At 40.6% G+C, this 21,379-nt stretch overlaps 2 protein-coding genes across 2 annotated transcripts in view; both read left to right on the forward strand.

The window, feature by feature from the left end:
• MMAA (metabolism of cobalamin associated A) overlaps positions 1 to 21,379 on the forward strand; it is a 98,938-nt gene that overhangs the window by 77,363 nt on the left and 196 nt on the right. Inside the window, exons 9-10 of the transcript XR_012093471.1 lie at positions 19,365 to 19,423; positions 21,186 to 21,300. The gene's annotated coding sequence lies outside the window, so the exon portion shown is untranslated. The remainder of the gene's footprint in view (positions 1 to 19,364; positions 19,424 to 21,185; positions 21,301 to 21,379) is intronic.
• The window catches only part of C7H4orf51 (chromosome 7 C4orf51 homolog), a 71,540-nt gene that overhangs the window by 16,983 nt on the left and 33,178 nt on the right, over positions 1 to 21,379 (forward strand). The window contains exon 3 of the mRNA XM_037992676.2: positions 19,365 to 19,423. Within this exon, the coding sequence (XP_037848604.2) occupies positions 19,365 to 19,423 (59 nt within the window). The remainder of the gene's footprint in view (positions 1 to 19,364; positions 19,424 to 21,379) is intronic.

Here is a 21,379-nt window from a genome sequence, read left to right on the forward strand (position 1 = left end):
ACCACTGGGTAGGACTGTCCAGGATGAAGTTATTGGTTAAAGATTTAGGTAGCTTTCTTAGGAGAAATAGAGCTATTAGGAAGATGAATTCAGGCCGGGAGTGGTGGCTCATGCCTGTAATCCCAGCACTTTGGGAGGCTGAAGCAGGCGGATCACCTGAGGTCGGGAGTTCAAGATCAGCCTGACCAACATGGAGAAACCCCATCTCTATTAAAAATACAAAATTAGCTGAGCATGGTGGCACATGCCTGTAATCCCAGCTACTAGGGAGGCTGAGGCAGGAGAATCGCTTGAACCTGGGAGGTGGAGATTGCGATGAGCTGAGATCGCACCATTGAATTCCAGCCTGGGCAACAAGAGTGAAACTCCATCTCAAAAAATTTTAAAAATAAAAGAAAGATGAATTCAGAAGTCAGGTAAATATTAAGCAAGCACCCATCTTGGAGAAAAAAAAAAAATTTTTGCCCTAAAGAGGTGTTGGGTATTTGGACATCACCAGGGACTGGTCCCTTAAGTAACATAAAAGGATGTGAATTTTTTCTTTTGGAGGGAGGGGGTGGCATTTCCCCCATTACCTGATAGGATTTGGAGGAAAGTTGCTCAGAGAAGGAGATTAGCACAGAGTAAGCAGCTCTTGAACCCAAAAGGGAAATTTATAATTTTACTTGCCACCTCCAAAGTTGCCCTCAACTTTGTCCTGTTGATGACAGTGTCTGATTTGGAAGCCAGTCACAGCAGACAGCCCCTTCAGCTCAAGGCCATCAGGAATTGGGATTCTGTCCCACGGGTGGTTTGGCCCTCAGAGTAGTCTCATTTCCAGTGGCTGACCTTCTGGCAAAAGGGGCAAGCCATGCACATAGCTTTTATCCCACTGGGGCAGTGCCTTCCAGTGCCCTGGCTTCCTGCACCAATGGTAGTTACCTGGAGAAGTGTCAACCTGGAGGGCAACCTGGAGGGGGCTAGTGGGCTTGCAGAGCAGCCAATACCTCCTTTCCCTTTGTTTCTCCTTTTTCTTGGCCCTGTCCTCCTTAATCTGCTCTCAGTTATGAAAGACTGAAGAGGCTAATCTGAGGACCTCCTTCACAGGGGCACTAGGTTCCAAGGCTGACTTTTGTTATTTCCTCGCCTTTCATTTTTAAGCCAAATAGTATTACAAAGGAAAACTAGTTTCTTGTTTTAAGGTTTGGGGGAATTTTTCCGTTTTGGGAGATACATCCAAGGGGCAGTTCCTGTGGTATCGAGACAAGATTACCTGTCTGTGAAGAGAGAACAGAGGAGAAAAAAGTAAAAACAAGGTGTCCCGTCTTACTTTCCTGTTATCCTGTATGGGGCATCCCCCATTCGTCCTTAGGGTTCCAGAATGAACCAGTCTTACCATGTACCCTTTGCCTTGGTCCCATCTCATCACAAGTGTGCACTTGAGAACAGAGGAGATACTGAAGTGAACAGTGGTCTCCTTGTTTATCCTTGGGGTTCCAGAATGAACCAGTCTTACCATGTACCCCTAACCTTGCCTTCGTCTCTGTTCTAATGGTAATCTGTTACCAAGCTTGGGACCAAGCTTTATCTCTGTCCTCTGGGTCTCTTGTGCCTACGGTCTTGGGCTGGCCTATATCCTTGTCTCCACGACCTCATAGTGACTCTCACTTGGAGCATTTTAGCAACAAAATCATTATCTTTTCTCAGATTCCCATTTTACACGTTTTTTAAGTAGAAAAGAGACCTGCTTTTCAGCTAACTGCCTCAAGGGGGCTGGACTTCCCTTCCTTTGAATATGACATTGAAGGTCTTGATGCATGTTGAGAAGAGCATGGAAGTGATTAGAGAAATGGAGGCTACAGGAAGAAGTGGGAGGATGTGAGAGGAATACTCATGGGAAGCCTTCATATGCTCACAAAAACAGCAACCCTTGGATTCTAGAGGGAAACGTTTATTTGCCCTCTTGACATAAGGTAGTAACCTCCAGAGAACTTGGGGCTTGGGGCTTGGAGTAAGAACTCACAAATGGCAAAGGAAGAACTTTGCCTCCTTCCCGAGGGATTCTAACTCAAAAAAAGCAAGTATGTGGGACTTTTAAAGGGCCACAGAGTGAGGCCCTATGCAGGCAGACAAACTGCTTCAAAAGCCACTGAAAAACTTACCCCTAGAGTGTAACAGGAACAAAAACCATATGGCAAGTCATAAGTTGCTGGCAGAGCCAGGGTTCCAATTAGTTTGTCTGTCCCCACAATGTGCCAAGAGACAGGGGAAGGGTTGGAAGTCATCCAAGTTGGTAGGGTAAAAACAAGTATAAATCTCAGGGGATACCTGCAAGGAAGCCCATGTCTTTGTTGCCATGCAAATGCAGCTTGCAAGAACATTAATTACAGGGAGTATGTGTTTAAGAAGTCACGTGGCATGCAAAAGTGAAAACAAAGAGGCGGACTTGCCCCCGAGGCAGACAGTCTGGCAGGTGTGCAAGGCCATTTCAGAAAACACACAGAGAAAACAGGAGAATAGGCAGCATAGGTATTTTTGGGAAAGAGGTAATTTTAGCTGGAAAAGCACAAGAAACCCCAAGCATTGCATGGGTTTAGGCTTTAGTCCTACCATTCTCATGAGCTCCCTGCTTAGGAGGGCCATTAGTGCCTCAGTTCTACTTGATGTGGGCTTCAAGGTCTTTCCCCCCACCACAAGCTACCTGCCAGGGTGAGCTGAGAGATCAGCCAGGAGGAGCACAGCCACTTGTGGCTGAGAGGAATCATTCTGGGGGTTGGTTTGTAAGCAGGAGAGTAAAAGGGGAGAAGAAAACCATGTACAGAGGTTGAATGCCTTCAGCTGAAGAAGGCAAGGTGTAGAAGTCTCTTACGACTAGGGAACATATCTGAGTTATGCAGCACCAAAGTTTGTTAGCAGTGGAACGTAGTGGAAAGTATGTTAACAGCATAATGTATTTGAGTCATGGCACCAAAGTATGTTACCAACAGCGAATCCATACAGATCTGCAGCAGTCTCAATTCTTGCCTTCTCAAAAGAAAGAATTCAACTCAGGGGTATAAGGCAGAAGGAGAAACAGAGGCAAGTTTTAGAGCAGTAGTGAAAATTTGTTAAAAGGCTTTAGAGCAGGAATGAAAAGAGGTAAAGTACACTTAGAAGAGGGCCAAGCAGGTGACTTGACAGATCAGATGTGCAGCTTGACATTTTGACTTGGGGTTTTTATATGTTGGTATGCTTCTGGGGTATTGTGTTCCTTCTCTCCTGATCCTTCCCTTGGGGTGGGCTGTCTGCATGTGCAGTGGCCTGCTGATGCTTGGGAGGGGAGCATGCACAGTGTGTGTACTGGATTGTATACATGCTCACTTGAGGCATCCTTCCCTTACCAGTCAAATGTCCCTAGAAGGTCGTATACCAGTTAAACTCTGCCATTTAGACTCTTAATGTGCACTCTTGAGCCCACTCACCCATCTCCTGAAATCTTATCAGGAAGCTGCTGATTACCAGTTTCAGGAGTTTTGGTTTTTTGAGAGACTGTCTTTCCCTGGCATTGGTTGTGGCCAATTATTATTTTAGAGAGACAGTTAAGCCCGTCTCTCTGATAGTTGCCTGACATTCCTGCTGTGTATGTGTGGTCGGGGGTGTGGGGTGGGGTGGGGAGCCCTCTCCTGTTCTGCTCATGTCTAACTAGCTACCTACTGTGACAGTTTGATTTAATGTGTCATGGTTGAAGAAAGTAAAGATCACTTGGTGACCATTCAGAGGCAAAACTTATCTGAAGAATTTAGAAGTAATTAGATTTTCCTATTATCTAAAGCTGGCATCTGGTACCAGTCTTCTTTCCCCCAAATTTATAAGTAACTAGAATTTTTATACATCTCCAGAATGCATGCATGTCAAAACTCATTGTGCAACCCTTGTTGACATCAAGGCACTAAAATGTCTACGAATGTAATCATTTATCATAACCTACATGGCTAATATGGTCCAAATTACCCTTAAAGCTTCTGCTTTAAGGTCCATAAATACCCCTAAGGAAAAATCCACCAGAATGCACTCAGTCTTCTCTTGTTGAGGTGCCCCACTGCACCCTCCTCCAGTGTTCTATCTAATAAAACCACTTTTCAAATCTATACTGTTGTTGGTAAATTATTCTTACTACCCTGCTGACCACTTTCCATTGCTGGAGCTCTAACACTTTGCCCAACAATGGAAAAATCACCTTTGGGTTGAATCTGTTTGGGAATTTTTGATCTTCATGCACTTGGCTGTCCATATGTCTCTCCAGGTTTGGGGTGTTTTCGTTCTTTAAATAAGTTTTCCACTTATTTCTCTCTTCTGGTACTTTCTTTCTCTTTTCCTTCTGGTAGTACCATATTCTGTATATGTATATTAGCTCTCTTGATAGTGTTCCACAAATCCCATGGCCTTTCCACGTTTCTTTTCATTTGTTTTTTTCTTCTTTCTCCTCTGACTGGATAGTTTCAAATGATCTGCTTTGAGTTCATAGATTCTTTCTTTTGCTTGATCAAGTTAGCTGTTAATCCTCTCCATTGCATTTTTTATTTCATTTATTACATTCTTCAGCTCCAGAATTTTAAAAATAAATTTTATTTTGCTTGCTTAAGGTACAGGAACACCTTGTTTTATTGCATTTTGCTCTATTGTGCTTCACAGATAATTGCTTTTTTCTCACAAATTGAAAGTTTGTGGCAACCTTGCATCAAGCAAATCTATTGCTGCCATTTTTCCAACAGTATGTATTCACTTCTTGTCTCTGTGTCACATTTTGATAATGTTCACAATATTTTAAGTTTTCATTATTATTGTGTCTGTTATGGTAGTCTGCAATTAGTGATGTTTGATGTTATTATTGTAATTGTTTTGAGACACCACAAACCACACTCATATAAGACAGCAAACTTAATTAATAAAATTTGACTGCTTTGCCAACCAGCCATTTCCCCATTTCTCTCCTCTCCTTGGGCCTCCCACTTCCCTAAGACACAACAATATTGAAATCAGGCCAATTAATAACCCTACAATGGCCTCTAATTGTTTGAGTGAAATGAAGAATCACGTATTTCTCACTTTAAATTAAAAGCTTAGTAAGGAGGGCATATTGAAAGCCAAGATAGATCAAAAGCTCGGCCTCTTGCACCAAACATTTGGCCAAATTGTGAATACAAAGAAAGTTCTTGAAGGAATTAACAGTGCTATTCCAGTGAACGCATAAATGATAAGAAAGCAAAACAGCCTTATTGCTAATATGGAGAAAGTTTTGGTTGTCTGAATAAAAGATCAAAGCAGCCACAACATTTTCTTAAGTCAAAGCCTAATGCAGAGATAGGCCCTAACTCTCTTCAATTCTAAGAAGAATGAGAGAGGCAAAGAAGGTGCAGAAGAAAAATTTGAAACTAGCAGTTGTTGTTGGTTCATGAGGTTTAAAGAAAGAACCAATCTGCATTACATAAAAGTGCAAGGTGAAATAGCAAGTGCTGATATAGAAGCTGCAACAAGTTATCCAGAAGACATAGCTAAGGTAATTAATGAAGGTAGTTGTACCAAACAATATATTTTCCACGGAGACCAAACAGTCTTCTGTTGGAAGAAGATGCCATCTAGGACTTTCATAGGTAGAGAGAAAAAATCAAAGCCTGGCTTCAGAACTTCAAAGTACAGGCTGACTCTCTTGTTAGGGGCTAATGCAGCTGATGATTTTAAGTTGAAGCCAAAACTATTTACTATTTTGAAAGTCCTAGGGCCCATAAGAATTATGCTAAATCCAGTCTACCTGTGCTCTGTCAATGGGATAACAAAGCCTGAATGACAGCACATCTATTTACGGCATGATTTCCTGAATATTTAAGCCCACTATTGAGACTTACCACTTGGAAAAAAAGATTCCTTTCAAAATATTACTGCCCACTGACAATGCAACCGGTCATTCAAGAGCTCTGATGGAGATGTACAAGGAGTTTAATGTTGGTTCCATGCCTGCTAACACAACATCCATTCTGTAGCCTATGGATAAGGGAGTAATTTCGACTTTCAAGTTTTATTATTTAAGAAATATGTTTCAAAGGCTATGGCCACCATAGATAATAATTCCTTTAATGAATCTGAGCAAAGTAAGTTGAAAATCTTCTGGAAAGGATTCACCAATCTAGATGCCATTAAGAATATTTGTCCTTAATAGAAGGAGGTCAAAATATGAAAATTAATGGGAGTTTGGAAGAAGTTGATTCCATCCCCTGTGGATGACTCTAAGGGGTTTAAGACTTCAGTGGAGTTAAGTATATGTAAGATGGTATAGAAGTAGCAAGAGAACTAGAAGTAGAGGTGGAGCCTAAGGATATAACAGAATTGCTGCAATCTCATAATACAATTTTAATAGATGAGGAGTTGCTCCTTACGGATGATCAAAGAAACTGATTTCTTGAAATGGAATCTACTCCTGGTGAAGATGCCATGAACATTGTTTTAGTGACAACAAAGAATTTACAATATTGCATAAGCTGAACTGATAAAACAGCAACAGGGTTTGAGATGATTGATTCCAACTTTGAAAGTATTTTTAAATTAAGGTATGTCCATTTTATTTTAATTTTTTTATTTTTATTTTTGAGATGGAGTCTCACTCTGTTGCACAGGCTGGAGTTCAGTGGTGCAATCTCGGCTCACTGCAACCTCCGCCTCCTAGGTTCAAGTGATTCTCCTGGCTCAGCCTTCTGAGTAGCTGGGATTACAGGCCCCTGCCACCGCGCCTGGCAAATTTTTGTATTTTTAGTAGAGATGGGGTTTCACTATGTTGGCTAGGCTGGTCTCGAACCCCTGACCTCATGCAATCTGCCCACCTTGGCCTCCCAAAGTGCTGGGATTACAGGCGTGAGCTACCGCACCTGGCTTATTTTATTTTTAGACACAATGCTATTGCACACCTAATAGACTACAGCAGAGGGTAAACATAACTTCTATATGCACTGGGAAACAAAAAGTTCATGTGACCCACTTTATTGTGATGTTTTCTTTATTGAAACGAACTGGAACTGAACCCACCCTATCTCTAAAGTATGCCTGTATACAATATGATGCTATAGAGTACATATATAGTAAACAGGTTACCATAATGAAGCAACTTAAATATCCATCATCTCACATAATTACCCTTTTTTATGGCAAGAGCAGCTAAAATCTATTCATTGATTAATAGCATGAATCCAGGATCTGGTACAGTTTTATTACCTACAATCCTCACGTGTTCATTAGATCTCTAGACTCATTCTTTCTACATATCTGCCACTTTGTATCTTCTGACCTACATTCTGTTTGTTTTTTATTTCTGTTTGTTGAACTTCTCATTTGGTTCATGTGCTGTTTTCCTGATTTGATTAAGTTGTCTGTGTTTTCTTTGTGACTCACTGTGCTTTTTCATAACAATTATTTTAAATTTTCAGGAAATTTGTAGAGCTCCATTTTGGGGGGGTTGGTTAATGGAAAAATACAGTGTTTCTTGGGTGGTGACATGTTTCCTTGACTTTTCATATTCCTCAAAGTCTTGAGTTACTGTCTTTGCATTTGGAGATACAGTCACCTCCTCCAGCCTTCACTGACTGGCTTCAGGGGAGAAACACCATCACAGTCATCTCAGCTGGATATTTGATGGCTCTCTCAGGCCTTTTCTATGGATGTGCCCATTCCACTCCTCTTGCTCCCTCTTTGGAGGGAATTCTTAAGATTGTATGGCTTCTGTCAATCTTGCAGAGCCAGACCAGACCAGACGCTGAGAGGCTCTTGTTTGTCTTCCCTAGAGCAGTGCCCTAAAATGCTCACGTTTGTGTGTTTTCTCCCAGTCTCATGGAGTTGGGTGGGCTGTCTGCACGTGCCGTCTGCAGAGGCTTGCACATGCTGCCTCCAGGAACACACATGGAGAACAGGCTTCAGGGGAGGGGCTAGTGATGCATGTGGGGCATTGGGGGTGCCCGTGGGCCAGTTGGGGTGCTCTGCAGGTGAGGCATCCCAAGCAGCTCATGGGTGGGTTTCTGATGGACTCCCTGAAGCAGTAAGTGGGATCCATGGCCCTTTGTTGAGTTCCGAGTCCTGCTGGCTGTGAGTCTTTGCCTCTCTCCCCTGTTTGCAGCCTCCCACACCACTCAGCTGTGATAATTACCTCAGTATTTTCTATGGGGTGAGAAAGAAGTGGGCCCCTTGGGCAGCGTCTCACACAGCTGGAGGAGCCAGGCGCTCACTCACTCTTCTCTCACTTCTTCCCATGGGAGGAATCGTGGGCTGAGGAGCTGTCTCTTGGCACTGAGTTGTGCTACCTTGCAGAAGAGGTGTCACAGGTAAAGGGAAACGGCTCTTACCCTCTTCAATGCATCTATTCTTGGAGTTTTTACTCTACTAATGTACTGGAATTTATCCACTGGTCACCCAGGCTCCCACTATAGTACTGTCTTCCATGGGTGGTTGTCAAAATCAATCTGTCCATGGGGAAATGATGGTAGAAAACTCCTATTTTGCCATTTTACTGACATCACTCTCCTCTACTTTTAGATTCTTGATGGTAGTCCCAATGGCTTCCATTTACCTACTAAAGGGATGGTGGTCTTTAGCAGGAAAATGACCATGTTCCACGCTGGAATGGTTGCTCTTAAAAATGACAGTTCTTCCAAAACAGACATTTTTCTCTTTCACAGTAGTCCCAGTATGTAACTTCCCAGAATGTAACTTCCACCAGAGCTTGGAGCTCTAGGTGATATAATCTGAGCTTTACTGAGTACACCAAGGAACTAAGAAGAGAAACCAAAACTATCAACTGGTAAACTATATTTACTCATCTATAGCCACCTCCACCCTGTTTCAGTTAAATTAGGTTAACACTAGTTGCTATAGATAGCCCCCCAATTTATCTATTATCAAAATTATCTATTAATTAGGGAGTTGATAGATAAACTTCCAAATTCCAGTTGCTTAACACAATAACATATTTTTTTTCTTTATCCAAATGCAAAGTTGGCTGTTCTGCAGGTAGACCTTTCTCATGGTTACTTGGGACACAGACTTCTTTCCTCTTGGACTTCCACCAATCCCCAAAGCCCTAGAGCCCTTTGTCTCCATCTGGCAGGTGGGGGTGAAGGCGAGGGGAGACACACGTGCTCTTTCTCCACTTCAGCCTGGAAGTGACTTGCATCACTTACGCTCACATTCCAGTGTGATGCCAGAGAGCTCAGAAATGGATTCCTTGGCTGGGCAGCCACTTCCTAGCAACAACTGCTCACTATGGAAGGGAACAGCTGGCCACTCTGCCACTCACTGATTTTGAGAAGAGAACACAATAGATTATTTTCCATATAATTTCCGTCTCTCAGGGTTGAATCTTTGAAGGTTTAACAAGACTAATGATTGTAATATCAAATTAGGATTTGTAGCAATTTATAAAATATTCAGGTAATACCCATTTGTGGTGGAATGTGTCTATGTGTGTGGCGGGGGCTGCGCATGGTGGAAAAAATTATCCTGCAGCCTTATTGGGTTTTCCTAAATAATGGAGATAAAGGTTTTTGATGGTTGCCTTGGATGATCACTATTCTGTTAGCTTTCCTAGTAAAATTTGACTTTATCAGCATAGTACATCTGAGGAGGGATTTATGTGTTCCTTAGTGGTTTGTTGAGGCAAGAGGAGAGGGCAGCTGACCATGTTTGCTATTGTTAAAATCAGGAGACTTTCTCTCCTCCCTTTGCAGTAAAGAACATAAAATTGAAACACACTATGCAGCTTGAAGACAAGTCTGAGCCTGTGTTTGGAAAATTAAACAGCTTGAACACGTCATTCATAGTAAGTTAAGATGACAGCACATCTGACCTGAGTAGCACAAAGTACAATTCTATTACATTCATATTGTTTTTTGTGCCCTTCAGAATTTGCTAATCACCTGTGGCCTGCTAGACCTGCTGAGCAGTCCTGCAGTTGAGTGGGTGGGGGTATTTGAGGGGTAGTAACATGAGTAGCAAAAGCAGTAATCTACTACTCTACAGCACGTATTACTTTGCATTCCTATCTGCTCTCCAGTTATTATAGTAAAGCATTGGTAGGACGAAAGGTAGAAATGACATCGGTGAATATATTCATAATGACTGCTTATCAATTTACCCCTGTTGCCTTTTTCATTCTTTGCAAGTGGTCATTTTCATTTAACTGATGCTGCCTCTCTTCATTAAGAGGTAACAGTACATCAAGGCAGAACTATTTAATTTACCCAAATGATAATATCTCCTTGTGCTTCTTTTCCATTTCCATGTCAAATTTTTGATTATCAACGTTAATTTAGCTTGAAGTCAAGGATCAAATTGTCAATGCAAGCCAATTATATAAATTTGCTTGTCACTAGTGGACTTTGGTCTGCTGATTGTTCCTTTGTAACATCCATTCATAAATAGAAAAATTGCATGGGCTGTTCTTAAGTGTGATTCATGGTCATCATAGGAGAAAAGTTCTCAAATTCTTTTTCACATCTGCCTTTCAAAGAGTTCGGTTGTATTTCTGCCTACATTAAGTGCTTTTCCTTTTGCATGAATATTAATTTTCTTTCCAAGAGTTTGATTTGGCTGTGGCTTTTCTGACCTGATTCCCTTCTATATCATATGCTCAGCTCTTATATTCAAAGTAGAACAAAGCAATAGCTAATAAAAATCCAGTATTATAAAGCTGCAATACAACAAAATTTTAATTCAACTTTCTCTCCGTTGTACTATGCTAATACAGATTCTAACAAGTTTTTATTAAACTTCTGTCCAGCAGAAGCAACTTTATGAAGAGCACGTAGAATGCAAACCGTGATACAGCTGGGCCAACACTCACTGGCTTTCCCTTTCCTTTCACTGTCCTACACCTGTACTGCTCTAGGGAGAGCCCAGCTGAACCTTGCAAAAGAGCGCACTGGTCTCTTTTATTCTTGCTGTTCCAGAAGATGTAACATGCACTAGGAGGAGGTGTTATATGGTATGACCACAGTAAAGTCCAGATATGAAAACGTGTACGATATCCCTGGGATATTTCCTAAACACAGCAAACTTCAAGTCTCTGAATCAGCTACCTGGAAATGCTTTTATGGGATATGACATTTAACAAGGATGGCCGTGCCTAGGAGAATATTGACAAGAACCAAATAATATTCTAAGAGGGCAAAATGTGTATGAGTTGTAATGTAATTTCAAGAGTATTTGTGTCCATTTTTAACATCCTTTCTCACCTACTCTTTCAATCCCACTTTTATTCTTCTGTAAAGCCTTCCCAAGCCTTTAAAGATATCAAAAAGCAGTAAGAACTCACTGGACTACCCCATCAGTCATGTCTTGCCAACCCAATCTATTCTCCACAGAGGGACATCTTAATGCACAAACAAAATAATCTCACTTCTGTTTCCTGTTGCACTTAAAACAAAATCCTAATTTTTTGCCATGGCCTGGAAGGTCTTGCACGAATGTGACCCTGCCTATCTTTCCAGTCTATTTCACACCTTCTCCCACCTTTGCTTATTCTGTTCCAGTTATATTGTATTTGTTCAGCAACTTGAAACTGCTAAGCTATTTCCCACCTCAGGACCTGCACACATGCTGTAGTCTTTGCTGGAACACAATTATCCCAGTTCTGCTGAGTTGTATCCTTCAGGTCCTTCAATTCTGAACTTAAATGTCACCTCTTCAGAGAGGCCTTTCCTGGCTACCGTGTTTAAAATAAGTTTTTCACATTCTCACCCTCTTCATCTCTATCTTGATGCCTGCTTTGTTTTCTATGTATTATGGTATTTGTTTACTTGCTTATTATCTCTTTCTCCTACTAGAACATAAGCTTTACAAGGGCAGGAACTTGTCTGTCTTGTCTTTGTATCCCCAGCACCTGGCACAGGGCATCACACAAAGCAGGTTGTTTGTCAGTGTTTGTTGAACGATGGTTTTTATGGTCCTTCCATGGTTGGCTTTTTCCTTCCCACAGCGTACTTCTTTATAGGGGCAGTTCTTTGTTTATAATTTGTCTTCCAAAAGGAAACTTATAAATGACTTTTAACAAATTAAAATGTAGTGTATAGAAGCAACCTTTGAAAAACTGTGTTTCCAGTGACAGCCTTTAGAATCCTATGTAGGAGCCCCTAGAATTGCAATACTTTAAAAATGAAGTGAATAACTAGTGCATGGCACTGTTCCACACAAACATGATTTTAGTTATATTCACTTCTCCACCCCTACCCAGGTTCCGTGACGCGCTACAGGAGATACAGCCAGGCAAACCCCAAATCTGAAACTTATGAATGAGGAATATAAATAAGGGATGGCAAATGTGATTTGAGGGGAGAGGAAAAGAGGAGAGAGGGCAGATGACTGGCTGGTGGCTGTGGGAGGAGTTGGGGCCTGAGGCTGGGGAAGGACCTTCCATTTCTCAGCAGTGTGAGGGTCTTGTGGCTTCCAAGCTTGGTTGGTTTTGTTTTGATCATGCCTCAGAGGTGTGCCCCCTTGTTCTGTGGTTGGATCATTTCCAAAGCTTATTGATCCTGGAGGTTGGGGCCCCAGAATGAAGGGGGAAGCAGGTGGGTTATGGCATGCCTGAATAGACGGAGGCTTTTTCCATGGGTCTTCTGGTCTGTCTAAGAAAGGGACTCTATGCTGGCCCTGGGATGTGAACTTAGGAGCAATGGGCACCTCCCCCAGCTTTCGCAGAAAAGACTCACAGCTCCCCAACCAAGGCTTCCTCACACCCAGGCCAGCTTTTCCCAGCAGAGGAAACTTCCCTCTCCAAGGCCTCCTCTGTTCTGAAGCCCAGAAATGGGGTCAACAGGAAGACTCTCACTTCTCACTTCTCCTCAGCTATACACGGAGATGCCCAGGAGTGAAACCCACCCACCTACACTCCCCCAAAGGAGCCCTAGGTCTTACTGTGAGTAAGACTCTCTTTCTGTGAGTGACTCCACACAATATTCCACCTGCCGGCTGAGCTGTTGCTAGCTGAGGTACTGCACTTTTTACCCCACCACATATTCCCGGGGAATGTTGTTGTTGCTCTTCCTCCAGCCATCTCCCCACATTGATTGCCTAGCAGAGACTGATTTTAGCACTTCCTTCCTGGTATAAGGCCTCACAGGTCATTCTGCTGAGGGGAGAAAAGGGCTCGAAGGGCTTTATTGTGATTGTCTTCATTGTTTTCCCCTAGGGTCGCCCTTATTTGCCTTCCATTTTCAACAAAGGAAAGATGCTCCTGTGGGACAATGGAGGGATCAGGGGTCAGACAGGCAGGCTGCTCCCTCACCTAATCACTGCTGCCCTCACCATCCTTCCCCATTTCCCTGTGGACCTCCATAGCCACCGCTGCGCAAGGTTTGCAACAAAGGGAACTAGATGACCGAAAACAAGCCTCACTCACCACAGTGTGAGCTGTCATGGCAGAGGGAACTTTTAACTTCATGACTTAGATTGTTTTTTGGCTAATTTGTATGCCTTGCTGTGAGAAGCGAATGTATTTCTTTTAAACTACAGGAAGAAAAAAAAGATGGCCAGGTGTGGTGGCTCATGCCTGTAATCCCAGCACTTTGGGAGGCCGAGGTGGGCAGATCACAAGGTCAGGAGTTCGAGACCAGCCTGGCCAATATGGTGAAACCCCGTCTCTACTAAAAATACAAAAATTAGCCGGGTGTGGTGGCGGGCGCCTGTAGTTCCAGGTACTCAGAAGACTGAGGCCGGAGAATCGCGTGATCCTGCGAGGTGGAGGTTGCAGTGAGCTGAGATCTCACCACTGCATTCCAGCCTGGGTGACAGAGCGAAACTCTGTCAAAAAAACAAAAAAACAAACAAACAAAAATCACACTGACCACCAATATGTCTAGGTAGAGTGATAAACACTCTGCCTATAATTGAGGGCCTCATCACACTAAACATGACAGCTATGCTGTGCGACTGCTGGCACACCCCAGAGAATCCCCGGATGGGCCTCTGGACTCAGAAAATATCAATGTCCCTTCCAGGTGGTGGAAATTTTGTTTTGTCTTACTCTCTCTATTTTAAATTAGAAAACAGACTAAGAAATGGTTAAATGTGTTTGCCAGAAAATATTCAAGTGTAAGGCAACAGTTTCCAAATTCCCTGCAGAGACTGGGCACAAGGGAACATTGGCAGCCAAGCCTGTTATTAAGAAGGTCACAAGATGCCATCTGTTACTGCGTGCACTTTACTGTTCAAGCATAACATCAACTAGGAGGTGGCTGCAATTGATTTTGCCTGTGAACTTAAAAGATAGAGCTATGGTGGACACCATAGTGATTTTAGTAGGCTTATATGAACAAACCATGTGTCTGCCTATGAGACAGGCGGGAGTTACATGGGGAGAAAATAGGGAAAAGGTGAAGCATTATTTTTAGTTCTGTCCTTGGTTATAGCTCAAATGTAATTTAGGATGCTCCTCGGTGATTTTCCTTTTTTTTTTTCTTGTGCCTGGTTTTAGCCGTTTACTAAATACGATAGAACTGCCTTCTTTATAATTACCAAGTTAAGGCAGATAAAAGGGGGAGGGCATGAATAAAAAGACAGATAAATGAACTGCCTTATTCTTTTGCTCCCAAAGAATAAAGGAATGAAAAATCATTTTAAAGAATTTATAAAATTCACAAGAAAACTAAAATGGCACAATCAATACCCACCTGCCCTCTCCTAGATTCATCAATTGTTAATATTTTGCAACATTTCCTAACATTTGCTTTATCTAAATCTCTCTGTACTGATACCTATATATACTTATTTGCTGGAATGTTGAGAGTAAAATTAAAATATCATAACAGTATATCCTAAATACTTCTTCATGAGTCTCCTATGGATAAGAATGTTCTCTTACATAACCACAATATTATTATCACACTCAAAAAACGTTTGACATTGTCTTAAAGTCAGCTGATTAGAAAAAAAGAAATTTAATGTTGCTAGAATGATTTTTTTCTAATATATAGAACATTGAATGACTTATTCTTAAAAATCTGTCAGGAAAGAGATTTGCTCTCTAATCTATCCCAATGGTTAACACATCTCTCTTTAAGACAATGATACCTTATATTTTTGAGACATTTTGAGAATTCTGATGAAAGCTCTGGGACCTATCTTCAGAAAAATATTCGTAAAGACTGTACCAGTTTGAGGCCTGTTAGGAACTGGGCCGCACAGCAGGAGGTGTACAGTGGGGAGCAAGCAAAGCTTCATCTGCATTTCCGGCCACTACCCATGGTTGGCATTACTGCCTGAGCTCCGCCTCCCGTCAGATCAGTGGCAGCATGAGATTCTCATACGAGCACAAACCCTATTGCGAACTGAGCATGCAAAGGATCCGGGCTACATGCTCCATATGAGAATCTAATGCCTGATGATCTGTCACTGTCTCCCATCACCCCCAGATGAGACCATCTAATTGCCAGAGAACAAGCTAGGGCCCCCACTGATTCTACATTATGGTGAGTTGTATAATTATTTGATTATCTATTTCAGTGTAAGAATGATAGAAATAAAGTGATGTAAGAATAAAGAATAAATATAATGTGCTTGAATCATTCTGAAACCATCAACCCTGCACCTGCTCACCCACCTTCCATGTTTCCATTGTCTTCCCTGAAACTGGTTGCTGGTGCCAAAAAGACTGGGGACTGCTGCATAAAGACACTTACACTGGCCAAGAATACACACATCTTGGCTGCTTCTAGGTTGTATTGTTCACATTTAATCTAAATTCTCCTCCTTTGTGTACATACAATTTAAGGCCACAGTACTCGAAAAGGATGGAGAATGGTTTGTCCTCACTTTCCAACATTATGTTTTGTGTTCATGAACCTTCATTTCAAATGACAGGCAGGTGGGAGATCAAAGTATCCCCAACATATTAAAGGAAAGCAGAATCACAGATAAGGCTGGCAGTTGCACTATGACAGACACCCAGTAGGTGGACTAAATGATTAGAAGACCTGCAGGTATACTTCCACACTTGAGCTTCTCTGATTCTGCAAGCCTATACTTGCTTTCTTGATAATTTGCTTTTAAAAACTAAATACCTGTGACCAGGAATTACAGGAAATACAGGTATTTCCATCAGGGTTGGTACAACATTTAAGGACTTAATACCTAAAGATAGAATTTGTTGGTAATTATGAAGATATTTAGTTTTATCAACAACAAATTGCCCAATTCAGTTACAGTTCTAAGACTGGGAAGTGGGAGCAGGAAGGTAGATACATACTAGCAAATTAGGGTAACATTAAATGTCCTTAATTAAAAGGCCAACTGAAGCTGCCAAGGTCAAGCTGTACCTTGGGCTCTATTTTGTGAACTGTGATCTCGCAAGGAGAAGTCATTAGCTAACCGTAATCCAACATATGTGAGCTTAACACTGGTGAAGAGGAACACTGGTTCCTCTCCATATACCGACTAAAGAAAATGAGAGACATTTCTAGTTCAGTGAGAAAAATGACCAAGTTGGCCGAAATATAAGCACAAATGTATAAATACCTAATGCTATGATCTAGCACAAATTCTAATGTCTGTATTTTTCTCCATAATGCACCAAATGCCCTCAAAATTACTTTCTATAAAACTTTAATATTATAGAATCATATCACTTACTAATTAATGATTAGTATAATTCTTGAAAGGAAGGGTAACAAAAAGCTAGTTAAGCCTCTGGGAGGCCTGTGGGATTTATAAAAGTCTTACAGAGCTTTGAAAGGCTAAGAATTCACAGAGCATGGAACAATCAGCACTAATTGTGAAGGATAAACTTCTTATCCGTCTGCTTTTACTGTGGCTATGAAAAAGTGGGTTTTTCTTGAATTTAGCTAAGTAATTGTGAAGCTCTTTGACTCTGGCTTAAGATACCTTGTTTTTTAAAAAAAGTTTATCAGCGTAAAATAGCACACAAAACAATGAACATTTGCCACAGGCTAGTTCACTCTCTCGACTTATTTCTAATGCCAGATCCCATCATATTACATCAAGCAAGACACCCTTTCAGCATTTTCCCCTGATTTTTAATAAAATCACACAAGGTAACTCAGTATAATTCATCATTAAAAAATCAATCTGGGCACCATGGCTCATGCCTGTAATCCCAGCATTTTAGGAGGCTGAGATAGGAGGATTCTTTGAGCTCGGGTGTTCGAGACCAGCCTGGGCAATAGAGTGAGAACTCATCTCTATGAAAAATGTTGAAAACTTAACTGAGTGTGGTGGCATGTTCCTGTAGTCCCAGCTTCTTGGGAGGCTGAGGCAGGAGGATCACTTGAGCCTGGAAGTTGAAGGTTGCAGTGAGCCATGATCATGCACTGCACTCCAGCCTGGGTGGCAGAGCAAGACTGTCTAAAAAATATAAAGAAAAAGAAAGAAAAGAAGAAAAGTGCAAGTGAAAAAGCACAATGACATCACATGTTCTCACTTGTAAGTGGGAGCTAAGCTATGAGGATTGCAAAGGTATAAGAATAATGCAATCGACTTTGTGGACTCGGGAAAGAGTAGGAGGTAGGTGAGGGATAAAAGACTACACTTGAGTATAGTGTACACTGCTTGGGTGATGGGTGCACCCAAATCTCAGAAATCACCACTGAAGAAATTATTCATGTAACCAAACACCACCTGTTCCCAAAAAACCTATTGAAATAAAAAAAATTAGAAAATTTTAAAGAAAGAAATAAAAAGAAAAAGAACCATAATGAGCTACTCCTTCACAACCATTAGAATGGCTATAAGTGCAAAGACAATAACAAATGTTGGGGAAGATGCGGAGAAACAGGAATCTTCATTCATTGCTGGTGGGAATATTAAAATACAGCCACTTTGGAAAACACCTTGGCAGTTTCTTTAAAAGTTAAACAGAAATTAAAAGCAGAATCCAGCGATGCTACATATAGGTTTTTACCCACTAGAAATGAAAACACATGTCTACACAGACTTGCATGTGAATGCTCATGGCAGCATTATCCATAGCAGCCAAAATTGGAAACAGCTGTAATGTCTGTTACCTGGTGAATGAGTAACAAAGTCTACTATATTCATACAATGGAATACTATTCAGCAATTAAAAACAAGAACAAAATACTAAAACAGCTGTAACATGGATGAACCTCAAAACACTGTATTAAATTAAAGAAGTCAGACATAAAAGATCACAGAGTGTATGATTCCATTTATATGAAATGTCCAGTAAAGGCAAATCTATTGAGAAAGTAGATGAGTGGTTTTCTGGTGCTGGTGTTAAGAAAGAGGATTAACTATAAAAGAGCAAAAGGAATCTTATTGGGGTGATGAAAATACTCTAAAACCAGATTATGGTGATGATTGCATAACCTGGTAAGTTTACTTAATTCATTGAACTGTGTACTTAAATTTTAAGTTTTTAAGTGATATATCAATAAAATTGTTTAAAAAAATCCACCTGAGCTTCTCAAGACCTTAATAAAAATTTACAGCCTCAGAATTTCAGCAGTCTTGCCTCTCTCCAATTCTAAGAGTGTAAGTTGTGTATCATAGGAGAATATTTCAGACACAAAAATGTTTATCTCTCCCAAAAGCTCCAGAAGAATTACTATGAATTTAACTTGTATGGTTTTGTCTTACCTGTTTGATGCTTACTTTTAAAAAGATATTATTCTTAATTGACACATAATAATTGTATATATTTCTGGAGAACAGTGTGGTATTTTAACACATGTATACAATGTGTAATGAGTGAGTCAGGGTAACTGGCATATTCATCACCTCAAACATTTATGATTTATTTGTGTTGGGAACATTCAAAATCCTTTCTTGTAGCTGTTTGAAAATACGCAATTTTCCAGAGATATTTCAAATAAAAAAAGAAAATACACAATAAATTATTGGGTTTTTTTTTGAGACAGAGTCTTGCTTTGTTGCCCAGGCTAGAGTGCAGAGTGCAGTCATGGCTCACTGCATCCTCCACTTCCCAGGCTCAGGCAATCCTCCTGCCTTAGCCTCCCTAGTAGCTGGAACCCCAGGTGCCACCATCACACCTAGCTAATTTTTAAAAATTATTATTTGTAGAGACGGGGGTCTCCCTATGTTGCGTACGCTGGTCTCAAACTCCTGGCCTCAAGTGATTCTCCTGTCTTGGCCTGCCAAAATGCTGGGATTACAGCCATGAGCCACGGTGTCTGGCCATAAATTACTGTTAACTGTATTCCCTCTACAATGTTATAGAACACTAAAATTTATTCCTCTTATCTAGCTATAATTTTTCATCAGATGCTAAAGGGAAACAGATGATGTGTGTACAATTTGTGGTAGTAGCCTAATTGGCAGTGTAAGAAATTTTATTTTAACACTGCTTTTAATCCTGATTTTCCCTCTTCATGTTCATGCAGGACTATTCCCTGAAATAACCAGGCCCTTTAAAAAGTCATTTGATGTCAAGCATGGAGTGGTAAGTCCAACGTTTCTCAGCGATCACTTACCTGTAGAGAGCTTAAATTATTGTATACTGCATATTATTCGTTAAAAAAACAAAAGGGGTTAAAATTTTAAAAAACAATATTCACTAAACATTTATTCCTGAGTGCTTATTTTGTGTGTAGCTTTCTATTAGGTGATAGGAACACAACAATAACCAAGGTTACAAATTGTGAACAACTGATGATACTGTGCTTTTATCATCATCACCAACTTTTCCTCTTTCCCATGCAGAGGAAAAATTAGTATATACTGGCAGTTAAAAATAACTTTCCTCTGATTGTAAACATTCAAATAATACAGAGTAACACAGTAAAGATTATCTGAAATTCTTTCCCTTCCCTCAGGGACAATCACTATTTTCATTTCAGCGAACATCCTTATAAATGTCTCTCTATACTTATGTATGCATAAGGATACATGCATACACACAGTCTATTGATGAGATCATACTGGACACTGTCCTCTGTAACCTGCTTTTATCCTTCAATATTTTCGTGGACATCTTTCAGTGTTAATCAACATAATTATTTGTTATCATTTTTAATGGATACATAATATTTTATTAACTGACTCCATTACAATTTAAAAATATGCCATAGGCCGGGCATGGTGGCTCAGGCCTATAATCCCAGCACTTTGGGAGGCCAAGGCAGGTGGATCACCTGAGGTCAGGAGTTTGAGACCAGCCTGACCAACATAGTGAAACCCCATCTCTACTAAAAAAAAAATACAAAATTAGCTGGGTGTGATGGTACGTGCCTGTAATCCCAGATACTTGGGAGGCTGAAGCAGGAGAGTTGCTTGAACCTGGGAGGTGGATGTTGTAGTGAACCGAGATCGAACCATACACACATGCCATATAAGGAGGCATTTAAGGTTTTCTAACTTATAACTACTGTAACCCATGCTGTGATCAACAAAATTTGAATATACGCTTTTGCAGCTGTAAAATCATCTCTTCAGGGTACGTTCGCATATGAGGAATTCTTGGGTCAAAAGTACACTTATTTTACAAATGGCCAAACTGCCTTCCCGAAAATTGGCTTCGTGCCCCAGTAGTGCGTGAGAGTGCCTGTTTTCCTATATCCTCTCTAACACTAGCTTTAAAATATAATCTTGATGTTTTCCAACTTGATAGATGAAGATAGCTCAATTTGCTTTTAATTTTATTTCTTTATTAGTGAAGTCAAGCATCTCCTCCTATGTTTATTCATCATTCATAGTTCTTTCATGAATTGTAATTGATTCTCACTATTTGTGGTTATATTTTGTAAAATCACCATGAATACTGAATTAAGGAATACTGAACCATTGTTCCTAAAGGAAATATAAGGTTAGATTCCTGGGAGCCTCCAGTCACTGCATCTTTGCCGACTGATCAATATATAATTTTGTTTTTACATATGTTTCTGTTTAAAGACACTTAATATATGTTGTTAATTTATTAACATTGAACTCATGGCTAACACCACTATAACTAATGCCAGAATGGAGCTTAATTAATTTACAAATACATTTTAGCAAGTAGGTGAATTTGCAAATACAAATTCGTGAATAATTATATTTGAATGATAATGATAGTATATTTCCTTTGTCCATTTTCCTACTAGGGTGTTTAGCTTTTTTAAATTGATTTGTATATGGTATTCTCATATTAGAATTGTACTCTTTTGTCTATATTTTACTGTTATTGTTTGTTATTACAGTGGTGGCTTTTTTTTTTTTTGAGACAGGGTCTTGCTGTGTTGCCCAGGCTGGCCTTGAACTCCTGGGCTTAAACAATCTTCTGCCTTGGCCTTCTGAGTGGCTGAAACTACACTGCACTCACAGTGGTGGCTTTTGACAGCGGTATCAGTGCTTTCTGAATGCAGGAGTGGGGAGGAGCAATGTTGGGAAAATGAATTTTATTAGATTTCTATTATTATGA

This window comes from Chlorocebus sabaeus, chromosome 7, assembly GCF_047675955.1.
Source record: "Chlorocebus sabaeus isolate Y175 chromosome 7, mChlSab1.0.hap1, whole genome shotgun sequence".
Lineage (NCBI taxonomy): Eukaryota > Metazoa > Chordata > Mammalia > Primates > Cercopithecidae > Chlorocebus > Chlorocebus sabaeus.